This window comes from Physeter macrocephalus, chromosome 8, assembly GCF_002837175.3.
Source record: "Physeter macrocephalus isolate SW-GA chromosome 8, ASM283717v5, whole genome shotgun sequence".
NCBI classification, from domain to species: Eukaryota; Metazoa; Chordata; class Mammalia; order Artiodactyla; family Physeteridae; genus Physeter; species Physeter macrocephalus.
Window position 1 is genome coordinate 72,552,099 of NC_041221.1, and position 19,027 is coordinate 72,571,125.

General features: G+C 37.6%; 2 protein-coding genes and 1 long non-coding RNA gene across 3 annotated transcripts in view; 1 reads left to right on the forward strand and 2 right to left on the reverse strand.

Moving 5' to 3' along the window:
- Window positions 1-3,088, forward strand: part of LOC114486724 (uncharacterized) — a 5,150-nt gene extending 2,062 nt beyond the window's left edge. Inside the window, exons 2-3 of the long non-coding RNA XR_003680932.2 lie at window positions 2,374-2,453; window positions 3,007-3,088. This is a non-coding gene — a long non-coding RNA (uncharacterized lncRNA). The remainder of the gene's footprint in view (window positions 1-2,373; window positions 2,454-3,006) is intronic.
- A 1,762-nt stretch (window positions 3,089-4,850) lies between these two features.
- On the reverse strand, window positions 4,851-18,918 carry AK6 (adenylate kinase 6). The gene is made up of 5 exons (XM_007129956.4): window positions 18,682-18,918; window positions 16,783-16,875; window positions 8,425-8,483; window positions 8,165-8,310; window positions 4,851-5,380 (listed from the first exon to the last, which is right to left on the reverse strand). Exons 1-5 carry the CDS (start codon window positions 18,707-18,709, stop codon window positions 5,188-5,190), a joined length of 519 nt encoding a protein of 172 aa, XP_007130018.1. The 5' UTR covers window positions 18,710-18,918; the 3' UTR covers window positions 4,851-5,187.
- TAF9 (TATA-box binding protein associated factor 9) lies at window positions 14,959-16,875 on the reverse strand. The gene is made up of 2 exons (XM_007129955.2): window positions 16,783-16,875; window positions 14,959-16,015 (listed from the first exon to the last, which is right to left on the reverse strand). Exon 2 carries the CDS (start codon window positions 15,996-15,998, stop codon window positions 15,201-15,203), a length of 798 nt encoding a protein of 265 aa, XP_007130017.1. The 5' UTR covers window positions 15,999-16,015; window positions 16,783-16,875; the 3' UTR covers window positions 14,959-15,200.
- Window positions 18,919-19,027: the final 109 nt, after the last annotated feature.

Here is a 19,027-nt window from a genome sequence, read left to right on the forward strand (position 1 = left end):
ACATATATATATGGAATCTAAAAAAAAAATGGTTTTGAAGAACCTAGGGGCAGGATAGGAATAAAGATGCAGATGTAGAGAATGGACTTGAGGACACGGGGAGGGGGAAGGGTAAGCTTGGACGAAGTAAGTGAGTGGCATGGACTTATAAATACTACCAAATGGAAAATAGCTAGTGGGAAGCAGCCACATAGCACAGGGAGATCAGCTCGGTGCTTTGTGACCACCTAGACGGGTGGGATAGGGAGGGTGGGAGGGAGACGCAAGAGGGAGGAGATATGGGGATATATATATATATATATATATATATATAAATAAGTATAGCTGATTCACTTTGTTATAAAGCAGAAACTAACACACCATTGTAAAGCAATTATACTCCAATAAAGATGTTAAAAAAATGCTGTGATTTTGCTTGGGATTGAATTTATAGATCAATTTGGAGAAAACTGACATGTTAATAATATTTATGAGTCTTGAAATTCATGAACATGGTATATCCATCCATTTGGATCTTTGATTTCTCTCATTTGAATTTCTGCACGCAGATCTTGCACATATTTTGTTAGATTTATACCTAAGTATGTAACGCTTTTTGGTACTATTGTGAATGGTATTGTTGTTTTAATTTTAATTTCCAGTTGTTTGTCACTACTATATGGAAATGCAATTGATTTTTGTGTATTGGTCTTGTATCCTGTGACCTTGCTAAAGTCAGTTATTCAAGTAGCTTTTGTGTGGTTTCTCTTTGGAATTTCTGCATAAATAATCATGTTAATTGAGAATAGCTTATTTATTCCTTTCAGCTCTTTTATTTATTTTCTTGCTTAATGCACTGGCTAGGACTTCCAGGACGACCAGTTTGCTTTTTATTTCCTAGTCTTAACAAATTATATTTTTCTAATCTCCCCTTCCATAAAAATAAACCCCTTAAAAAATAAACCTCTACATAGATTTCAGGGGCCTGTGAATCTTTGAAAAATATAAGCAACATTTTATGTAAGTACGTGTATCTGTATTTTCTTGGAGGAAGTGGGTTCATAGCTTACATCGGACTGCCAAAGGGATTTATGTCATCAAAAAGATTAAGGAATAAATTTTAAGTAAAAACATAGGTATAATTTTCATGATCTTGTTTCTCACATATGCAGCAACCAAAGTTATTAAGAACAGTGTTTTTTGTTTTTGTTTTTACTTTGCCCTCTCCCCCGTTGATAGGAAAGAATAAATAGTTCTCTGCAGTTTTGACCCCTATCACTTTTGTGTTAAAGATAAACACAAATTTAAATGTTGGTAGGGATTGGTGGTAGGACATGCTTAGAATGCAGAAGAAATATAGCTCAAGTAAGGCCAGTACCTTATTTCAAAGCCCGCAAAAATAAAAATATACCAAGAAGGGCATAAGGGGAAAAAATGACTAGTTATCCACATATCAAGCTTATTATCTTAGACACTCTTGAGAAACTGAATAAATCATGTTAAGAAGTCTCATTTAAAGAAATATAAAATGATTTAAAATTTGCCACACTTTTATCTCCTTAAGTTTGGTTTAAATCAGCCTATTTAAACAAAAAGTTAACAAGTAGGTTTGGATAAAACCAGAGACAAACAGTAAATAGGATTATTTTTAAGACCTTTTTCAAGCAACTATAAGATGTTAAAGCATCGTCACTAGTTTCACATGAAAACCTAGGGCTGAAATTAATAAGTATATTAATATTTTTAAGATTCTCATAATGTATTAGATTCCATTATTTCCTTTCTGTTGAAGGAAAATCTTTATTATTATGAGCCAATGTTAGTGTTAGGATGGATAATTATTAGCAATCAGTTGACATGCAAGAGAATTTAGTGAATCCCAGTAGTGAAAAGAATATGTCTTTTCAAAACAGCCATTAGTGGGAATTCCCTGGCGGTCCATTGGTTAGGACTCCATGCTTCCACTGCAGGGTGCGTGGGTTTGATCCCTTGTCAGGGAACTAAGATCCCACAAGCCACGTGGCCAAAAAAAAAAAAAAAAAAAAAACAAACAGCCTAGTACTACTAAAAATAACAACAAACACATATATGGTGCTTAGTATGTGCAAAGCACTGTTTGTTTCGTCCTTATAGTAGTCCTCTGAAGTAGTAGGTGTCCTCATTCTATATATGATTTGATCCCAGGTAGTACTGGTAAAACCTTTGATAGTATCCTACTAGTCTGGGTAAGCTTTCTTCTCCATACCTATCCTTCAAGGACCTGCATCCTATGTCATGTATCCTTAAATTTTTCTTTTATTCTCTCATTATGTTAGAACCTCCAGAAGCGCACGTATCACAATCTACTGTTTGTTTAAAGTGTCCATTTGAGTGTTTATCTTCTTTGTGTACTAGATTAAGATCATCTGGAGGTCAAGAATTTATCTTAGGAGGACTTCTGCACCACAGTGATTTGCATGGAGTCTACATTATAGGTAATCTGTGTTTATTAAAATGAACCTTTAAAATGTTATACTTGCATACAATTTATCTTCCAGGAATTTACTTGATAAACTTGCTCATGTGCAAAGTTGCATACGCATTAGGCAGCACAACTCAGTGGGTAAAAGCCTAAGATGGAATCCTAACTCTGATAACTTTGCTGTGATCTTGAGTTAAGTCACTTAATCCTTCTGTGCCTTGGTTCCATCACCTGTAATGGCAAGAATAATACCTACACCTCAGACAGTAGTCATGTGAATTACGAGTTCACTTTTGAAATGTGTTTAAAACAGTGCGTGCCACATAGTAATATACGTGCTATTCTCTTTATTTTGTATTTTTTTATTGAAGTATAGTTGATTTACAATGTTAATTTTTGCTGTACAGCAAAGTGATTCAGTTATACATATATATACATTCATTATGTGATAGTATTTGCACATATTGCTCGTGCATATATTTTCTTTTAAGTGATTTTTGCTGTACAGCAAAGTGATTCAGTTATACATATATATACATTCATTTTTGTATTCTTTTCCATTACAGTTCATCACAAGATATTGAATATAGTTCCCTATGCTATTCTTTCTTATTATTCTTGCACCATTTGTAATAGTAAAAAGCTGGAAACAACCTAAATGTCCATCAATAGGGGACTCAAACAATGCAAAGATGCTCAACATCATTAATCATTAGAGAAATGTAAATCAAAACCAAAATGAAATATGACTGTACATCTACAGGATGGCTATTAGATGAACAGTAGCAAGTGTTGTCAAGGATATGGAGAAATTAGATCCCTAATACATGGATGGTAAGAATATAAAGTAGTACAACCACTCTGGAAAATAGTTTGGCATTTCCTCACTGTTAAACTCAGTTGCAATATGCCCCGGCAGTTTCCTTCTTAGCTATATCCAAGAGTTGAAAACATACATCCACACAAAAACTTGAACACAAATGTTCATAATTCATAATACCCAAAGTGGAGGCAACCCAACTCTGCCACTGATGGAATGGATAAACAAAATGTGGAATAGCCATACAGTGGAATATTATGCAGCCATATAAAGGAACGAGGTATTCGTAAAGCTTCAACATGGATGATCTTGAAAACACTATGCTAATTGAAAGAAGCCAGACACAAAAGACCACATATTGTATGATTCCATTTATATAAAATGTCCAGAATATGCAAATCTATAGCAACAAAGTAGATTAGTGGTAGCAAAGGGCTAGAAGGGAAGAATGGGAAGCGATGCTAAGAGGTATGGGATGTCTTTTGGGTGGGGTGATGAAAGTGTTACAGAATGGAATAGTTGCACAATCTTGTGAATACGATTTTAAAAATGGATTGTACACTTTAAAATGGTGAATTTTATGATATGTGAATTATACCTTAATAAAGTGAATGAAGAATTGGAAGGTCTGTATGTTCTAAGATGGCATCATATCCAAAATACATTAAATGAAAAAGAAATTACAGAAGTTTGCATGGTGTGCTACCATATGCTTAAAAAAAAAAGTACACACACACACACACATGCTTTGCAGGCATAAAATCTCTGAAAAGATACACAGGAAACGAGTAACATTATTTCCTAAAGGGAGGGAATCTAGTGGTGACTGAAGAACAGGGTGGCCTGGAAGGGAAACACCTACCTTTCCGGTACACATCTTCCTTGACTTACGACGGGGTTACTTCCCGATAAACGCATTATAAGTTGAAAATATCCTAAGTCAAAAATGTGTTCAGTACACCTGACCTGCCAAACATCACAGCTTAGCCTAGCCTACTTTAAAAATCTTTTTTCTGGCTGCGCTGCGCAGCATGGGAGATCTTAGAACCCGCACCTCCTGCAGTGGAAGCGTGGAGTCCTAACGACTGGACCACCAGGGAAGTCCCCGGCCTAGCCTACCTTAAACATGCTCAGAATACTTTCATTAACTTACAAGTGGGCAAAATCATCTTAACATAAAGCCTATTTTCTAATGAAGTATTAACTATCTCTTGTAATTTATTGACTACTGTACTGAAAGTGAAAAATAGAATGGTTGCATGGGTACAGAATGGTTGTGTTTATCAGTTGTTTATTCACACGATCACCTGGCTGACTGGGAGCTGCGGCTCCCTGCTGCTTCGCAGCGTCACAGGTATTGTGCTGCATGTTGCTAGCCCAGGAAAAGATCAAAATTCAAAGTATGGTTTCTAGTGAACACGCATCGCTTTTGCACCGTAGTAAAGTCGAAAAATCCTAAGTTGAACCATTGTAAGTCGGGCACCGTCTGTATACGCTTTTGTACCTTTTGAATTTTATACAGAGTGCAAGTATTACCACTGCCATTTTTTTTAATTTAAAGAAAGAAATAAAAATGGAAGACTGATGCTTTATCTTTAGTCTAAGTTTTATTTTAAGAGATCATCTTCAATTTCTTCTGTAATAAAAGATATCCAACCATTTGATCAGATTTATTTATTCTTTAGCGACTGAAGCATTAAACAATTAGTTTTAACTCTCAATCCTTAATAATACTATTCATTATATTTGAGATTGTTTAGCTTTCTCATGGAGAAAAAAAACTAAACATAAACCTTTATACTATCCATCTATGAGTCCAACAGCACAATTTCAATAGGAAAGTTGTACTGATACTGATAATTGAACAATTTATATGATGTCAGCAGAGAGGTATCAAGAGTGATTGTAAAGTGGCACTCTTGTTAAGTCAAGAGCTATGATCTTTGACCCACTGCTCTATCCATTTCAATATCTGATTGATATTATCCTCTAGATCTTCTGGTTTATTGCTCGGCAGCTGATGCACTATTTCTTCCTTGTAGGATCCCAAGGCTTCTTCATAAAGAACTTGAAAAATTTCACACTGAATATTGTCTTTTAGTTTCTTCTGATTATAACCCCTAGAAGGCAAAGAGAAGATAAACAAACTGAATGGCATTAACTGGAGTTTTAGGAACAAACTAGAAACTGGACACTTTTGAACACATGAAAAATCACGCAAAAATACTTCTTGTAGGCTCTTTACCTAGAGAAAACAGATTGGCATCTGTGACTATGAGAGACTTCTTTGACAAGAGAGAGGGTTAAACTAAGGACCAAAGTTTAGCTTTGTCTGAGACTTTTTTTCCCTACAATCTGTCAGCCACTCAATTAGCAAACATCTACCTATCTCAAGCCAGGTGCCAAGCCATGAGATAAATAGTCTATAGCTATGGTACTAAATTTCAAAAGAGTTAAGGAGTTAAGATATAGACACATAAAACAAATAGATGGCATATAATAAAATAAAATGCATATGATAAGGAATAGCATATACTGATTGGGTACTTGATCACACAGATGTATCTGTACCAATTCCAAAGACATTGAAAAAATTATATAATCTTTATGCAGATGTAAATTAGCCAACTAATTAGCTAGTGAAAAAAGATAAGGAAAATTCAAACTCAAATTAGTTAAACTTTGTAACAATCAAAATTAAATTGAAGTACTTAAAAGATGATTAACTTTATGAAAAAACCCACAGAATGGGAGAAAATTTCTGCAAATCTTATATCTGATAAGGGACTTACATCTAAAATACACAAAGAACTCTTGTAACTTAATAAAAAAAGGACAAATAACCAAATTAAAAATTGGGCAAAAGATCTGGATACTTCTCCAAAAAAGATATACAAATGGCAATAAGCACATGAAAAGATGCTCAACATCATTAGCCATCAAGGAAATGCAAATGAAAACCACAATGCGATACTACTTCACATCCACTAGGATGGCTACAATCAAAAAGATAACAAGGATGTGAAAATACTGGCGGCTTCATACACTACTCTTGGGAATGTAAAGTGGTGCAATCACTCTGGAAAATGGTCTGACAGTTCCCCAAAAGGTTACATAGTTAACATATGACCTAGCAATCCTATTCCTAAAGAAATTCAATACCCAAGATAAATGAATGAACATGTAATGTTCACACAAAAACACGTGTATGAATGTTCATGGCAGCATTATTCGTAATTGCCAAAAATTGCAAACAATCCAAATGTCTATAATCTGCTAAGTGGATAAATAAAATATGGTATAGCCATATAATGGAATATTATTTGGCAATAAAAAGAAATGAAGTACTGGTACATGCCATAACACAGATGAACCTTGAAAACGTTACGCTAAGTAAAAGAAGCCAGACACAAAAGATTACATTTTGTATGATTTCGTTTATATAAAAAGTCCAGAACAGGCAAATCCACAGAGATAGAAGGTAAATTACTGGTTGCTTAGGACTGGGGACTGAGGGGAAATGGGGAGTGACTGCCAATGGGTATGGGTTTTTTGGTGGGGGAGGGGTGATGAACATTTTAAAAAATTGGTTATAGTAATGGATATATAACTGTGAATATACTCAAAACCACTTAATCGTACACTTCAAATGGGTGTACAATTCACATGGTATGTAAATTTATCTCAATAAAGCTTTTTTTAAGAAGGTGATAAACTTTGTAAGTTTTTTCAATGGTTAAAACAAGACTACTTTCTCATAGTTTTTTCATACTTTAGTCTTTAGTTATTTACATAAAATAGTAATTTTTTTTTTTTTTTTTTTGTGGTACACGGGCCTCTCACTGTTGTGGCCTCTCCATTGCGGAGACGCACAGGCTCAGCAGCCATGGCTTACGGGCCTAGCTGCTCCGCACCATGTGGGATCCTCCCGGACCAGGGCACGAACCCGTGTCCCCTGCATCGGCAGGTGGACTCTCAACCACTGCGCCACCAGGGAAGCCCAAAATAGTAATTTTTAATACAAATGTTAAATGGTCTTTGAAAAAACACATATGTACCATATTGTCTCCATTACTGCTCTGTTCAAATATTTTTAATGGCTTTTCCCTGACTAAAAAAAGATGATGAAAGTTTTAGGTATAGCTCCAACCTAACCTTCCCTATATATTTGCCAGTATACTTTTTTGTGCAAGAATTTGCGAGTATCCCATCCAATGGTGCTTAGTCAGAGCTGCCTATAGTCAGTGAGAACCACAAATTCTGAACCTGAACTTAGGCAAACTTCTGGACTTTTCCTTCTGGAGACTGCTTTCTAAATTCCTGTAAAATCCCCTTTTTTCCACAGCTTGAATCAAAAGACAGTGGAAAAATGTCTTCCATAAAATTTTGCTTTTCTGGTTATTCTGGATTAAGTCTGATGCTCTCTTAAAGGGATGAACTCAAACATATTGCGAAATGTTAATTTATCTTGTTAAAGGTTGTAAAATGTTCATTTATCTTTAGTTTTTCATAAGCTTTCCGATTTCTGTTGGGAGGATGATTTGAGTGGGTAATGTTCATTCCATAGCAAAGAGTATGTCATTGGCTTGGCTGTTTTCCTATAAAAGTTTTACATTAAGGAAAAAGCATGACTAAGTAGGGTTGATATATAGTACATTTTACTGAATCAGACTGTCAGTTGAGGTATTCATTTACTCAGAAACTACTGCTTGTGTTTTATGAATGCACCTTTTTCCGTTAGGTTCAGAATGTTGGTACCGTACAGACTTGGTTTATAATAAGACCAAAATAAAGTAGTCACGTTTTCAAATAGAACCTTTTATGATGTTCATGTTGGCCAACTTCAGGAATCTGAGCAAAAGTTTACATAATACTTTAAGGATTCAGTGTTTTTCCTTCCTTACCTCGTTTCAAGTCTTTGGTACAAAACACTGTTATCTGTTTTCAGCACAAATACTATATGAAACCAGCGTTCAGGGAAGAAATCACAACCATGGTAATCAACAATAACTCCACCTTCACTCATTTGGTTTTCTAACTCATCAACTACCTGTAAGAAAGAAGAGGAAAAAAAAAAAAAGATGAATACTCTTTAAAAAAACTGAGGTCAACTTTCCTATAAAATTTTTTTAAATGTATACTGTATAAAAAAGATTGTACTTACTCTGTCTTCATCTAAAATGGGACAATCATACTCTTCATCATAGCCATCATATAACTGCCCTAAAAGAGATTTACATTGGCATATTAAAGTAGTATTTTCTAAGTAGCTTTCAGTAATTTTCAATTACTCTTAGAGACAAGGGAGGGCACTAAAACAATAGATGTCACATGGACAGCAAATATAAAGAGCAGTATTGATAAATTAGAATTTTGTCTAGAAGGAAACTTGGATAACAAAATACCTGAAAAAGAATGAATAATAGCCAACTTCAGAATTTGTGGGGCTATTAGTAGAAGAGAACTAGTTTCATTGAGCTACAGATTGGTGTGAAGAGGGGACACATGGATACAAACACTCATACACACATTAAGAGGAGATTAAGTTCCAAATTTATTAGGCCAAGGATATGAAACTTATTAAAAGGAACAGCAGGTTCTTGATTCCAGAAATGGACCCTTTGTCACTGAGGTCACATCTTCATGGGGTTTGGGGAAGGAGAGTCAGTACCCAGATGCTCCTTTACTTCTAGAATTCCAACATCCCCAAAAGCCAAGGGTTGAATATCTTATTTCAGAAGGTAAAACAAGAATGATGGGGGCAGGCATAAAGAAGGCAGATTTAGATCTAACATAAGAACTTTTCAACAAATTAAAGCTTCCTTTCAAAGGAAGTGTGTCTTAAGGAGGTGAGACATACCAATCCCACCCTCACCCTGAATCCCTAGGAGGTATATACTCTAAAGCAGGCTTAGATCATTCTTCTAGCCATCTCGAAGAGCATGCTATAGTCTTCCCACCTCTTTCCCCTTAATAGTTTGGCACAGGTTGAAATGAGCTTCAAAGGAGCATGGGTTCTGAAGTGACGAAGGGGTGGTCCTGAGGGTTAGTGGAAGGCACAAAGGCAGTTTTAACTGTCTTCCTGCAGGGTCTGTGGGCTGATTCTGGGAACATGAACCACTTCTCTAGCACCCTAGTGTGGCCTCTGACTTCTTGGGTTACAGTTCAGTTACCAGAAACTCTTACCAGCTAAAAAGTTAAACTGTCTTGGTATGGGGAAAACTGGTTAACAATATAGAAAATAATCTAAGCCCTTACTTTACACCACAAACCCTAGCTGAATTAAAGAGCTAATTTCTTAATTCCAAAGATAACTAATGGAAAATTAAACCTACAAAGGTATGATACATTTGAGTTTGTGAAAAAAATAAAATAATTGATTGAAACATATAAAATGTTAAATCTCTGTTCGTTGAAAAATAATATAATTTTTTAAAAATGAAAAATGGGGCTTCCCTGGTGGCGCAGTGGTTGCGAGTCGCCTGCCGATGCAGGGAACACGGGTTCGTGCCCCGGTCTGGGAAGATCCCACATACTGCGGAGCGGATGGGCCCGTGAGCCATGGCCGCTGGCTGAGCCTGTGCGTCCCAAGCCTGTGCTCCGCAACGGGAGAGGCCGCAACAGTGAGAGGCCCGCGTACCGCAAAAAAAAAAAAAAAAAAAAAAAAAATGTCAGGGAGAAATACTAGGACAAAGGACTGAAATGTAGATTATATAAATACCTTAAATTCAAAATAACAATAAGTAGCTTAACAAAGAATAAGAAAAAAATTCACACAGGATGGAAAAGATAATTAGTAAACAATACATGAAAAAATACTGTACTTTCCTAGCTACTAAAGAGATGAAAATTTAAATGAGGCTTTTTATACCTGTTATATTAGTTATAAATGCATTTAGTAAACTGACTCTGGAAACGTAAATTTTTAAAAGAAAAACGTCATACCCATTCAGAGATTTCTTTTGACCATTGAATTTCTAACCAGAAAAAAATTTTAAAAGATGCTTTAAAATGTTCAACAATAGCGAATTAGTTAAATCTTGTTTACTAACTTGCTAAAATATTATGTAATTAAACTTAAGTAAAATATCAGGTTGTTAAATTTGTTATTTTTACAATAATATATATATATATATATTTTTTTACAATGCCACAAAATCTAAGAATACCTACAGCTGATTTTGTACTATGTGGGAATCTGGAGTAGATAAATGTTCCTTCATATTTTAAATCCAGCCTAGTTAAATCTTTAAAAGCTCAGACAACTATAGCAGTATTAACTTTTAGAATTAAAGTCTTTATATACTGAAATGCAGGATTTCTTAAGTCATGTTAATACATATTAATAAAATAGTATAATCCAAGCTTTCCAACATTCATTTCAAAAAACATTTATCGAACACCATGTACCAGTAATTACAGAGGTAAGGAAGATATAATAGTGAACAAATTGAACAAGAAGACCAACTCAGTCCTTCCCTCGAAGAGTTGACAATAAAATGGGAGATGACAGACAAGTAACCTGGAAATTGTAATATTTAATGCTGTGGATCATGGTGCTCTAGGAGCAATAACATGGGGAACTTTTAGGTTAGGAACATAAACTTGGGATATTATGGGAGGCTTCCTGAAGCAGGTAACTTCTAAGTGGAAACCTGAAGCAGTTAGCTCAGGAAAAAAAGGTAGGTAAGACGATTCTTAACAGAGAAAACAAGATATTCAAAGGCAGAGAGACTACGGAGGGCAAGCCTTTCAAGGGAGGAAAAGTCTTTCAGAATGGTTAGAAAATAAGTGATAAGGGGTCAGGGGGATTTAGGCCAGATTAAAAAGGACCTTGAGGGACTTGCTGGTGGTGCAGTGGATAAGAATCAGCCTACCAATGCAGGGGACACGGGTTTGAGCCCTGGTCCGGGAAGATCCCACATGCTGCGGATCAACTAAGCCCGTGAGCCACAACTACTGAGCCTGCGCGCCACAAATACTGAGCCTGAGTGGCACAACTACTGAAGCCCGCGTGCCTACAGCCCGTGCTCCATAACAAAGAGAAGCCCCAGCAATGGGAAGCCCGCACACCGCAACGAAGAGTAGCCCCTGCTCACCGCAGCTAGAGAAAGCTCGCACGCAGCAACAAAGACCCAACACAGCCAAAAAAAAAAATAAATTAATTAAAAAAAAAAAGACCTTGAAGGCTGCACTGAGTTTAGACTTCATCCCAAAGCAAAGGAGAATCATTAAAGCATTTCAAGCATGAAATGACATGATTAATTTCAAATTTTTAAAAATCATTTTGATTTCTGTGTGGAGTTGGAAGGAAGCAAGTCCAGAAAAAGCATGGATACCATATAAAAGCTACTGCAGAATTTTAGGTGAGTGATAATTATAACCTGTACTACAGGGAACGGAGAGAGATGAATTCTAAACTTTGTTTCAAATTTCCAAAAAGAGGAAAAATTTGTGCTACTTTAGAAACTTCAACTGGTAGTCACATTTATAATTGTCTATACAGTGGATCTTCATATGGCAAAGAGGAAAAAAAAGCCTGATTTCATCAAATTATCGAAACTTAGAAAATTAAATCAGTTTCCTAAACAAAGTTTTATGATTTACTTGGATAAATTACTTGCAGAAAAAAATAGATTGTGGAGCCGGTTAAAAGGCTTAAAATGACCTTCTTACCTTAAAAAGACCTTCCCAGCTGTTGTTAGTCAAGCTATAAAAACATAACCTTTCCTTTAATTGCCATCCTATCATTTATACACTTACGTGAAAGCCGTTCTTTAAAGCTAACGATATAGGGATGCTAGTCATCTATTTTGATGCTGCTGCCAGTACTTAAAAACATTTTCAAGATTTCCTCCTTTGGAAACATATTTATCTCAATCCAACAAGAAGCTTATAACTGTAATGCAATTAGTATAAGAAGTTAATTGGTTTAGAAGGATTGGGAGCTTTGATACCTGGCCTTTTATGCAGAGGAGAGCGATGAATTCTGTGGGGAAGAGATACTGAAGAAGAGATTCAGCACGAATGGTCTTGAGAATGGTATAGCGGTACCAAAGGGACACAGCGTTAATGGTCTTAGGAATGGGATAGGGGTATCAAAGGGATTTTTAAACTATCAAGATTAGGAGACAGGTGCATCTGTGTAGTGTGTAAATGCGTTTGTAATGTGTGGGTGACAGGAATCAGGAATGGGCAAGCAGTCAGGGATGACTTCAGAACATGTGCTTTTTAAACATTAATTTGGAAATATCTGGGAACTATCCAGATGGTTAAATCTAGTAGATGTCTAGATATTGGGCTAAGTTTTAATAATAAATTTAAGAGTTATAAGCAAAAAGGACTAACTAGTCCTGAGTCAATGAAATTACCAGAGGGAGGGGCAGGATTACAAGATGGCTGCAATGAGTTCACAGGGGAAAGAGGTATATGGTGGGAAGGAGAGAATCAGATGAAAAGACTGGGAGAGCAGTGTTGGAGAGAGGACAACGGAGAAGTTAGTTTCAAAGGCTTCCAGTGGTAGTTGATTCAGGTGAGGGGAAAAAATGAGATACACATAGGTTAGAGCGGGAATGGCAAACTTCTTCTGTAAAGGGCCAGACAATAAATACTTCAGGATTTGCAGCCTAGTCTTTAGCTAGTGGCTCCTACAAAAACAGCTGCAGCTTGCCAACCCCTGCGTTAGAAACACATCAAGATTTTAAGTGTTGAGGGCCAGATATTTGAAATGCATCCAATGTCTAGACGTATGAGCATCCTGGGGTTAGGCATAGAGGCTGAAGACTGATAAAACTGGTGGCAGGAAAATTAAGGATGCTGGTAGAAGTTTAATTAAATGATTGCATCTAGGAAAGGACATCAAGTGAGGAATGCGAGACTGGAAGAACAGGGATAAGAAAAGCATTCTTAGTCACTCCACATGCAGGAATCTCCATAGTTTTTTTTTTTTCTTTTTTTGCATTACGCGGGCCTCTCACTGTTGTGGCTTCTCCCTTTGCGGAGCACAGGCTCCGGACGCGCAGGCTCAGCGGCCATGGCTCACGGGCCCAGCCGCTCCGCGGCATGTGGGATCTTCCCGGACCGGGGCACGAACCCGCGTCCCCTGCATCGGCAGGCGGACTCCCAACCACTGCGCCACCAGGGAAGCCCTCTCCATAGTTTTATTAAGCTTAATTCCCCACCTAATTTTTCCTGCTTTAGTTCTAAATGTCATAAAGAAGGTCTCTTACAAAAAATACAGCCATTCAACATGACTACTTGGATGGCAATAAACTCCATTTAGACACATCTGTTTAAAACCAGTTTTGTTTTTTGTCTCCTTACTTATAGCAGGGTTTCTAAACCTGAAATACCACTGACCTTTTGAGCTTGATAATTGTTTTGGGGGTGGAGGGCTGTCCTGTGAGTTGTAGGATGTTCAACAGAATCCCCAGACTCTACCCATTAGAGGTCAGCAGCAACCCCCCCCCACCCATGACTACCAAAATATCTCAGAAGGTGCCATATGTCCCCTGGAGGGCAAAATCACCCCCTGTTGAGAACCACTGCTTTATAGAAGATTGCATGGTTTCCCTTAAAACATATTACCATTTGGAAAAAATGAGGAGGCTGAATGTCTCAGACTATTTCCTAGTAAGATTTTCAGATACACTCAGATGGCATCTGGGGGAAAAAATGTGGTACATTTTGAAAAACACTATAAAGTACCTCATCTAACACATGTCAAATCAGATCAGAAATCCTTTATCTGGCATAACGGGAGGGAAAAAAGCTCCACTTTTCCTTTAATGCAGATTCTCATGAAATAATCTCATCAAGAAAATACAAAGAGGATGGTCAGGACCATGCACCATCAAGTGTACACACATCGTTTTGAGTACAGGGAGAGACTCGGTGAAGAGGAAGAGCAGTGTCTCACAGTGGATTATCCTTATCTGGTGTTACTGTTGCTCTCAGTGCTATTCATGACAGATTATATAGTAATTTCATTAAGTTTAGAAATATTGAGTGGGTGAGATGAGAACTGGAAGACATGACTGAAATTGACTGATGTATGTGATTCTGAAATCACTTGTCAAAAATAGTAAAGTTCAACAGGCAAAGGAACAAAACCAGATTTCATATAGGTATAAAATGGAGAATGACAAGCTATGCACAGTAGCATATAAAGACCTAAGTTTTATTAACTATAATTTGAACGCCAAACCTGGATTAAAAATATAAGCATGATACTAGCTTATAATATCAAGAATATGACAAGCAAAGATGCACAAAAATTGACCTGCAAAAAGGGATAATGGGAAAAAACTTCAAAAATTATTAAGTGGTAAGACACTGGGAGCCACACCAAGGGTCCTCAAATATATCCAAAGGGATAGAAAAATGGGACCTAGGAAGAAGTCTGGCAATTGAGAAAGATATATCTAAATGGATGAGGATTTGCTATAAATAAAAATCCTGACCAAGTGGTCTCTCTAAAAAACAGACATGGTATACTTCAGCAGTCTGAAAGAATGGCCCATAGGAGTGACTTATACACCGGAGATCATACTATGACCTAAATATCTGAAGACACCAGAAGTGACTCTATTGGTAAGGAACAGACTGCAACAACTTCAAGCTTTTGCAACTGTTATTTCTGTTGGTGATAATGAGGCAGAAAATTGCATCTAAAAATGTAAAAACATTATCGCCAAAGTACCAACAATCAAATGGATGAATTACAACTTTATTTTTTACACTTAAAGGCTGATGAAAAACCATTACTAATCCTATTAAAGAAAATCCAACACAACATCTCAATTGAAAAGTATGGTAACCATATTTACTCATTAAATACTATTTTTCTAAAACACAACATGGAAACATGTAGCATGCATGTTTAATCTCAGTACAATGGATTCAAAACCAAGTATACATGTTACATGCATCAAGGCTAAATTACAAATTATCATAGTCATCATCATCATCGTCATCATCATCATCATCATCTTCACGTTTTCTTTTCAATGCATTTGATGCTTCATTGGCAGTATTCTGTGATGACACCATGTTAGTGGTAATAAGAATATTTTTGGACCCAATTAGTGATGGATTAATTAGAACATTCTGAACTGCTGATGTTGCAGGAATTGATGCTTTTACAGCTGGGGATTGTGAAGTGGGCATCTGTACTGTGAACCTTTGCCCTGTGAGGGACACTGGAGTCCCTACTTTAGTTGAAACAGACATGGTTTGTGGGGTTGGTGTGCCAAGCGTGGGAGTACTTGGTCTGCTAGTAACTGAACCAACACTTAACCGTGGAACTGTTATTCTTCCCGCAGAAGTAGATGCCTTTTTTTGTAAGGATTTAAGTCTATAATTTGGAGCAGTCAAGCAATATCTATCAGGTGGCAATCTAGGACCTGAATATGGCTTGATTAATGGCAAAGGGGTTTGATTCCTTTGCCTTGCAATATCTAATAAAAAATCTCTTGGGGGAGGAGAGGTAAAAGACTGGTCAGCACGACACTGGATTGCCAATCGCACATCATCTGCATCAACAGTAGCCTTCTTAGCATGACTTGAATAAATTTTTGCATCATCTAGAATTGTGGTCACATATCGGAAGGCAAACTCCAACATCTGATTTATAACTCTTGGTTCATATTCTGTAATCCCCATATCCTTCAGGATTTGTGCCATCATCTGTGCATCTTTCGGCATGCTCTTGGGAGAAGCCATCTTGCCAGACTCCATGATATCCGGTGATCAGACTTTAGATCATTTGAAAAAAATATGTACATTAGATCAAACCTGAAATAGTTACTTTAGTAGCAACTGTCAGGAACTTTAAAATTTTAAAATACATGTTAAATTTTTAAAAATATAAATTAAAAAAATACTTTAAATCTTTTTAATTTTAATGAGGCACATTTAAAGTTCCCTTCACTTAAATTTGTTGAGTTTCTACCCATTAGAGAATATAAAAAGATGAAGACACAAATAAGGGAGTGACAAAAGATTGGGGAAAAACAGGGTAAAATAACCAAAAACATACATCACTTTAAAATATGTGCAGTTGCTTACAGGCATGCACCTATAAACTAATCTAAGAAAAGACCATAGGACAGCCATGTCCTACTGCCTGAGTTCAAAATCATGTCCTTCCAGTGAGCTCATATACTCACTGTCTCCATAGATATATATGCTAAGCACCACCCTGACCTTTACGTGTTTGCCCAACTCAAAATACTCTCCCTCTTCCTCATATTCAAACTGTCCTAAGTCCAATCTTCCTGGAAGCTATCCCACTTATTACTGTCCACAAGAACTGCTAGCCAACTGCCGAGGGGATGTAGTGGTCAAAATAACTAGGACACAGCATGAGACAATATGTTCTATTTCTATGGGTCCCCAACAGAGCATCAATTCCTTCATGGCAATTTTTCTCTGCTTTTTGTATCTTCTCACTAGAACAGTACTAATACTCCATTATTCCTCTCACTTCTTTAAACAAATCTAACACCAAAGTGCCCCTTACCTTCTCGAGCTAAATCACCCACATTAACGTATTTCAGTCCAGATCTTGATGCAAGTTCTTTGCCTAGCGTGGTTTTTCCAACCCCTGGTGTACCTGCAAGACAAGCCACAGAAAAATACTGTTCATGAGATACTTATTAGACTTTAGCCTCTAATCTGCCCTTCTTAAGGTTCTTAACAACTAATTAGCAATCCTATATAAAATTACACACACGACAATCTAATCAAAACTACCCAAAGCCAGTATACTGAATGTCAGAATTTCACCCAGTGTATCTGATTTTTACCAGGAGTGGGGCTTGGGAGAATCTGATGACAACTACAGACTGTCTGCCACCACCATGGAAATTCCCAGAATAAAACTAGCCACCTCAAATAAACTGCCATCATTTATTTGCTTTAATTTAAAAAAATTAAATTGTTCATGGAAAAAAGTGAAGCAGTATGAAAGAATATCCACTATTCTCTTCCCTAGAGTCAACCAATGTAAACCACTTTCTTATGTATCTATCCAAAGAAGTCATATACATATATTTGTGTATACATGCATATATATGGTAGCATACTACATACATGTACATACACACACATTGCGTGCATACATACATACACACACCATATATTTCCTTCTACATAAATGGCCATACTATACATTGTTCTTCACTTTCTCTTTTTATATGTATTGTTTCAAGATAAATAATCAAACACTTAAACCTGATCATTATAATTAAAGATAAAAGGAATAAGTCAAGTCTACTTATAAGGGCAATAACATTTTTACTTCCAGTCCACTATAATACACCAAGTCTGAATCCTCAACTCACCATGTTTTCAATAAAACGCTCACATTTAGACTTTTGACGATATGGCTTAATATTAAAAAACCAAGACACTGTATGACCCAAACAAATCAGATGTTGTAAAATCTTCCCCTTAAGGACGCTTAAAGGCTAAATATTAATCTGTTGAGGTTAATCTGATGCTCTCAGAAACAGACAGGACTTGCGCGCTGCTAATATGCTTACGTTTTGTTAAAGGATAAAACTTGGCTTTGATCCACAAACTGCGCCTCAAATTTTATTGTGCTGCAACAGCATCTACACCCATTAGATTTTTCCAGGAATGCCCTATGATGGTATTAAATGCTACAATTTAGTAAACATTTTCAGAGTTAAACGAGCAGAAATTATATTTTTTAAAGTCGTTATGCGGCATTTTACTACCCCTCACATGTAACAGGCGCCCTGAGTACAGATCCAAAGACCCAGAAAAAACGCCACGATCAGCCCGGGAATTTTACAGCATCTCTACGAGAAACGAACAGAGATGCTCAGTAGATGCCCTTGCTTCTTAAAACACAAAGAAAAAGCCCGATGCTAACTCCGCAAGCGTATACAGCAAATTCATCACCCCACACCGCAAACATCCGAACCCCTTCATCGAAATCTGACTCTCAGATACAAAGGGAAAATAAGAGACGGCCCTAGAGGCCTAAGGACTAAAACATCCACCATTAACGGATCTACTAAGGGCCAAATACTGCCATACCTTATCTCGCTAACCACTCAAAAACAGCCATTTTACAGACAAAAACCTGATTACGAAAGATTAGGCAGCCTGCCAAAAAAGGGAGCTGTATATTATCTACCTCTCTCCGCCTCACCGAGTAGCCAACCTCTGAGCAAAAGAATTAACGTCCGTCGTCCCCTTCCCCCCGCCTCGTGCAAAACCGTAGCGAGGGCCGGGGGTACAGGCCTCGACAACTACAACGCCACGCGACCCTCGCCGAGCCTCGCAATAGAACACTAAGCGACCCCACTTCGGGCTTTCCAGGCCCCAGAGCACTCCAAGCCCCGCGCCAGCCCCGCCGCCCACCACCACCCCCAGCGCGCCTCCTGACCGGTGAGCAGAATATTCGGAAGCAACATGGTCCTCGCCGCGCTGGCTCCCGACGCCTCTGCACAGGCGCCCTACACGCGACAGGGAGAGGCCGGAAGGGGAGGGTAACGGCAAGAGCCAGTGGCGCCGGGGTACTCGAGGCCTGGAGTGGCGCCCGCGACCCACCTCCGCCGCCTCGTCAGTCACCATTGGTTACCTGGCTTTCTATGACACGCTTCCGTCGCAGGGTCCGAAGTACGAGCACAGGTCGGGTCGGCGCTTCGGGTCAGGCAATGCGCTGGATGCCTAAGACAGTAGCTCCTTAGGAGGCCCCGCCTTTCGGGCTGTGTCGCGGAAGTGCCGACCGA

Coding starts and splice junctions, on each gene's coding strand:
- AK6 (XM_007129956.4), bottom strand. CDS start 18,709: ATGTTGCTTCCGAATATTCTGCTCACCG. Junction 16,876..18,681: donor TCCGAATATTCTGCTCACCG/GTCAGGAGGCGC, acceptor CTTGTCTTGCAG/GTACACCAGGGGTTGGAAAA. Junction 5,381..8,164: donor TACCAAAGACTTGAAACGAG/GTAAGGAAGGAA, acceptor TTTGCCTTCTAG/GGGTTATAATCAGAAGAAAC.
- TAF9 (XM_007129955.2), bottom strand. CDS start 15,998: ATGGAGTCTGGCAAGATGGCTTCTCCCAAGAGCATGCCGAAAGATGCA.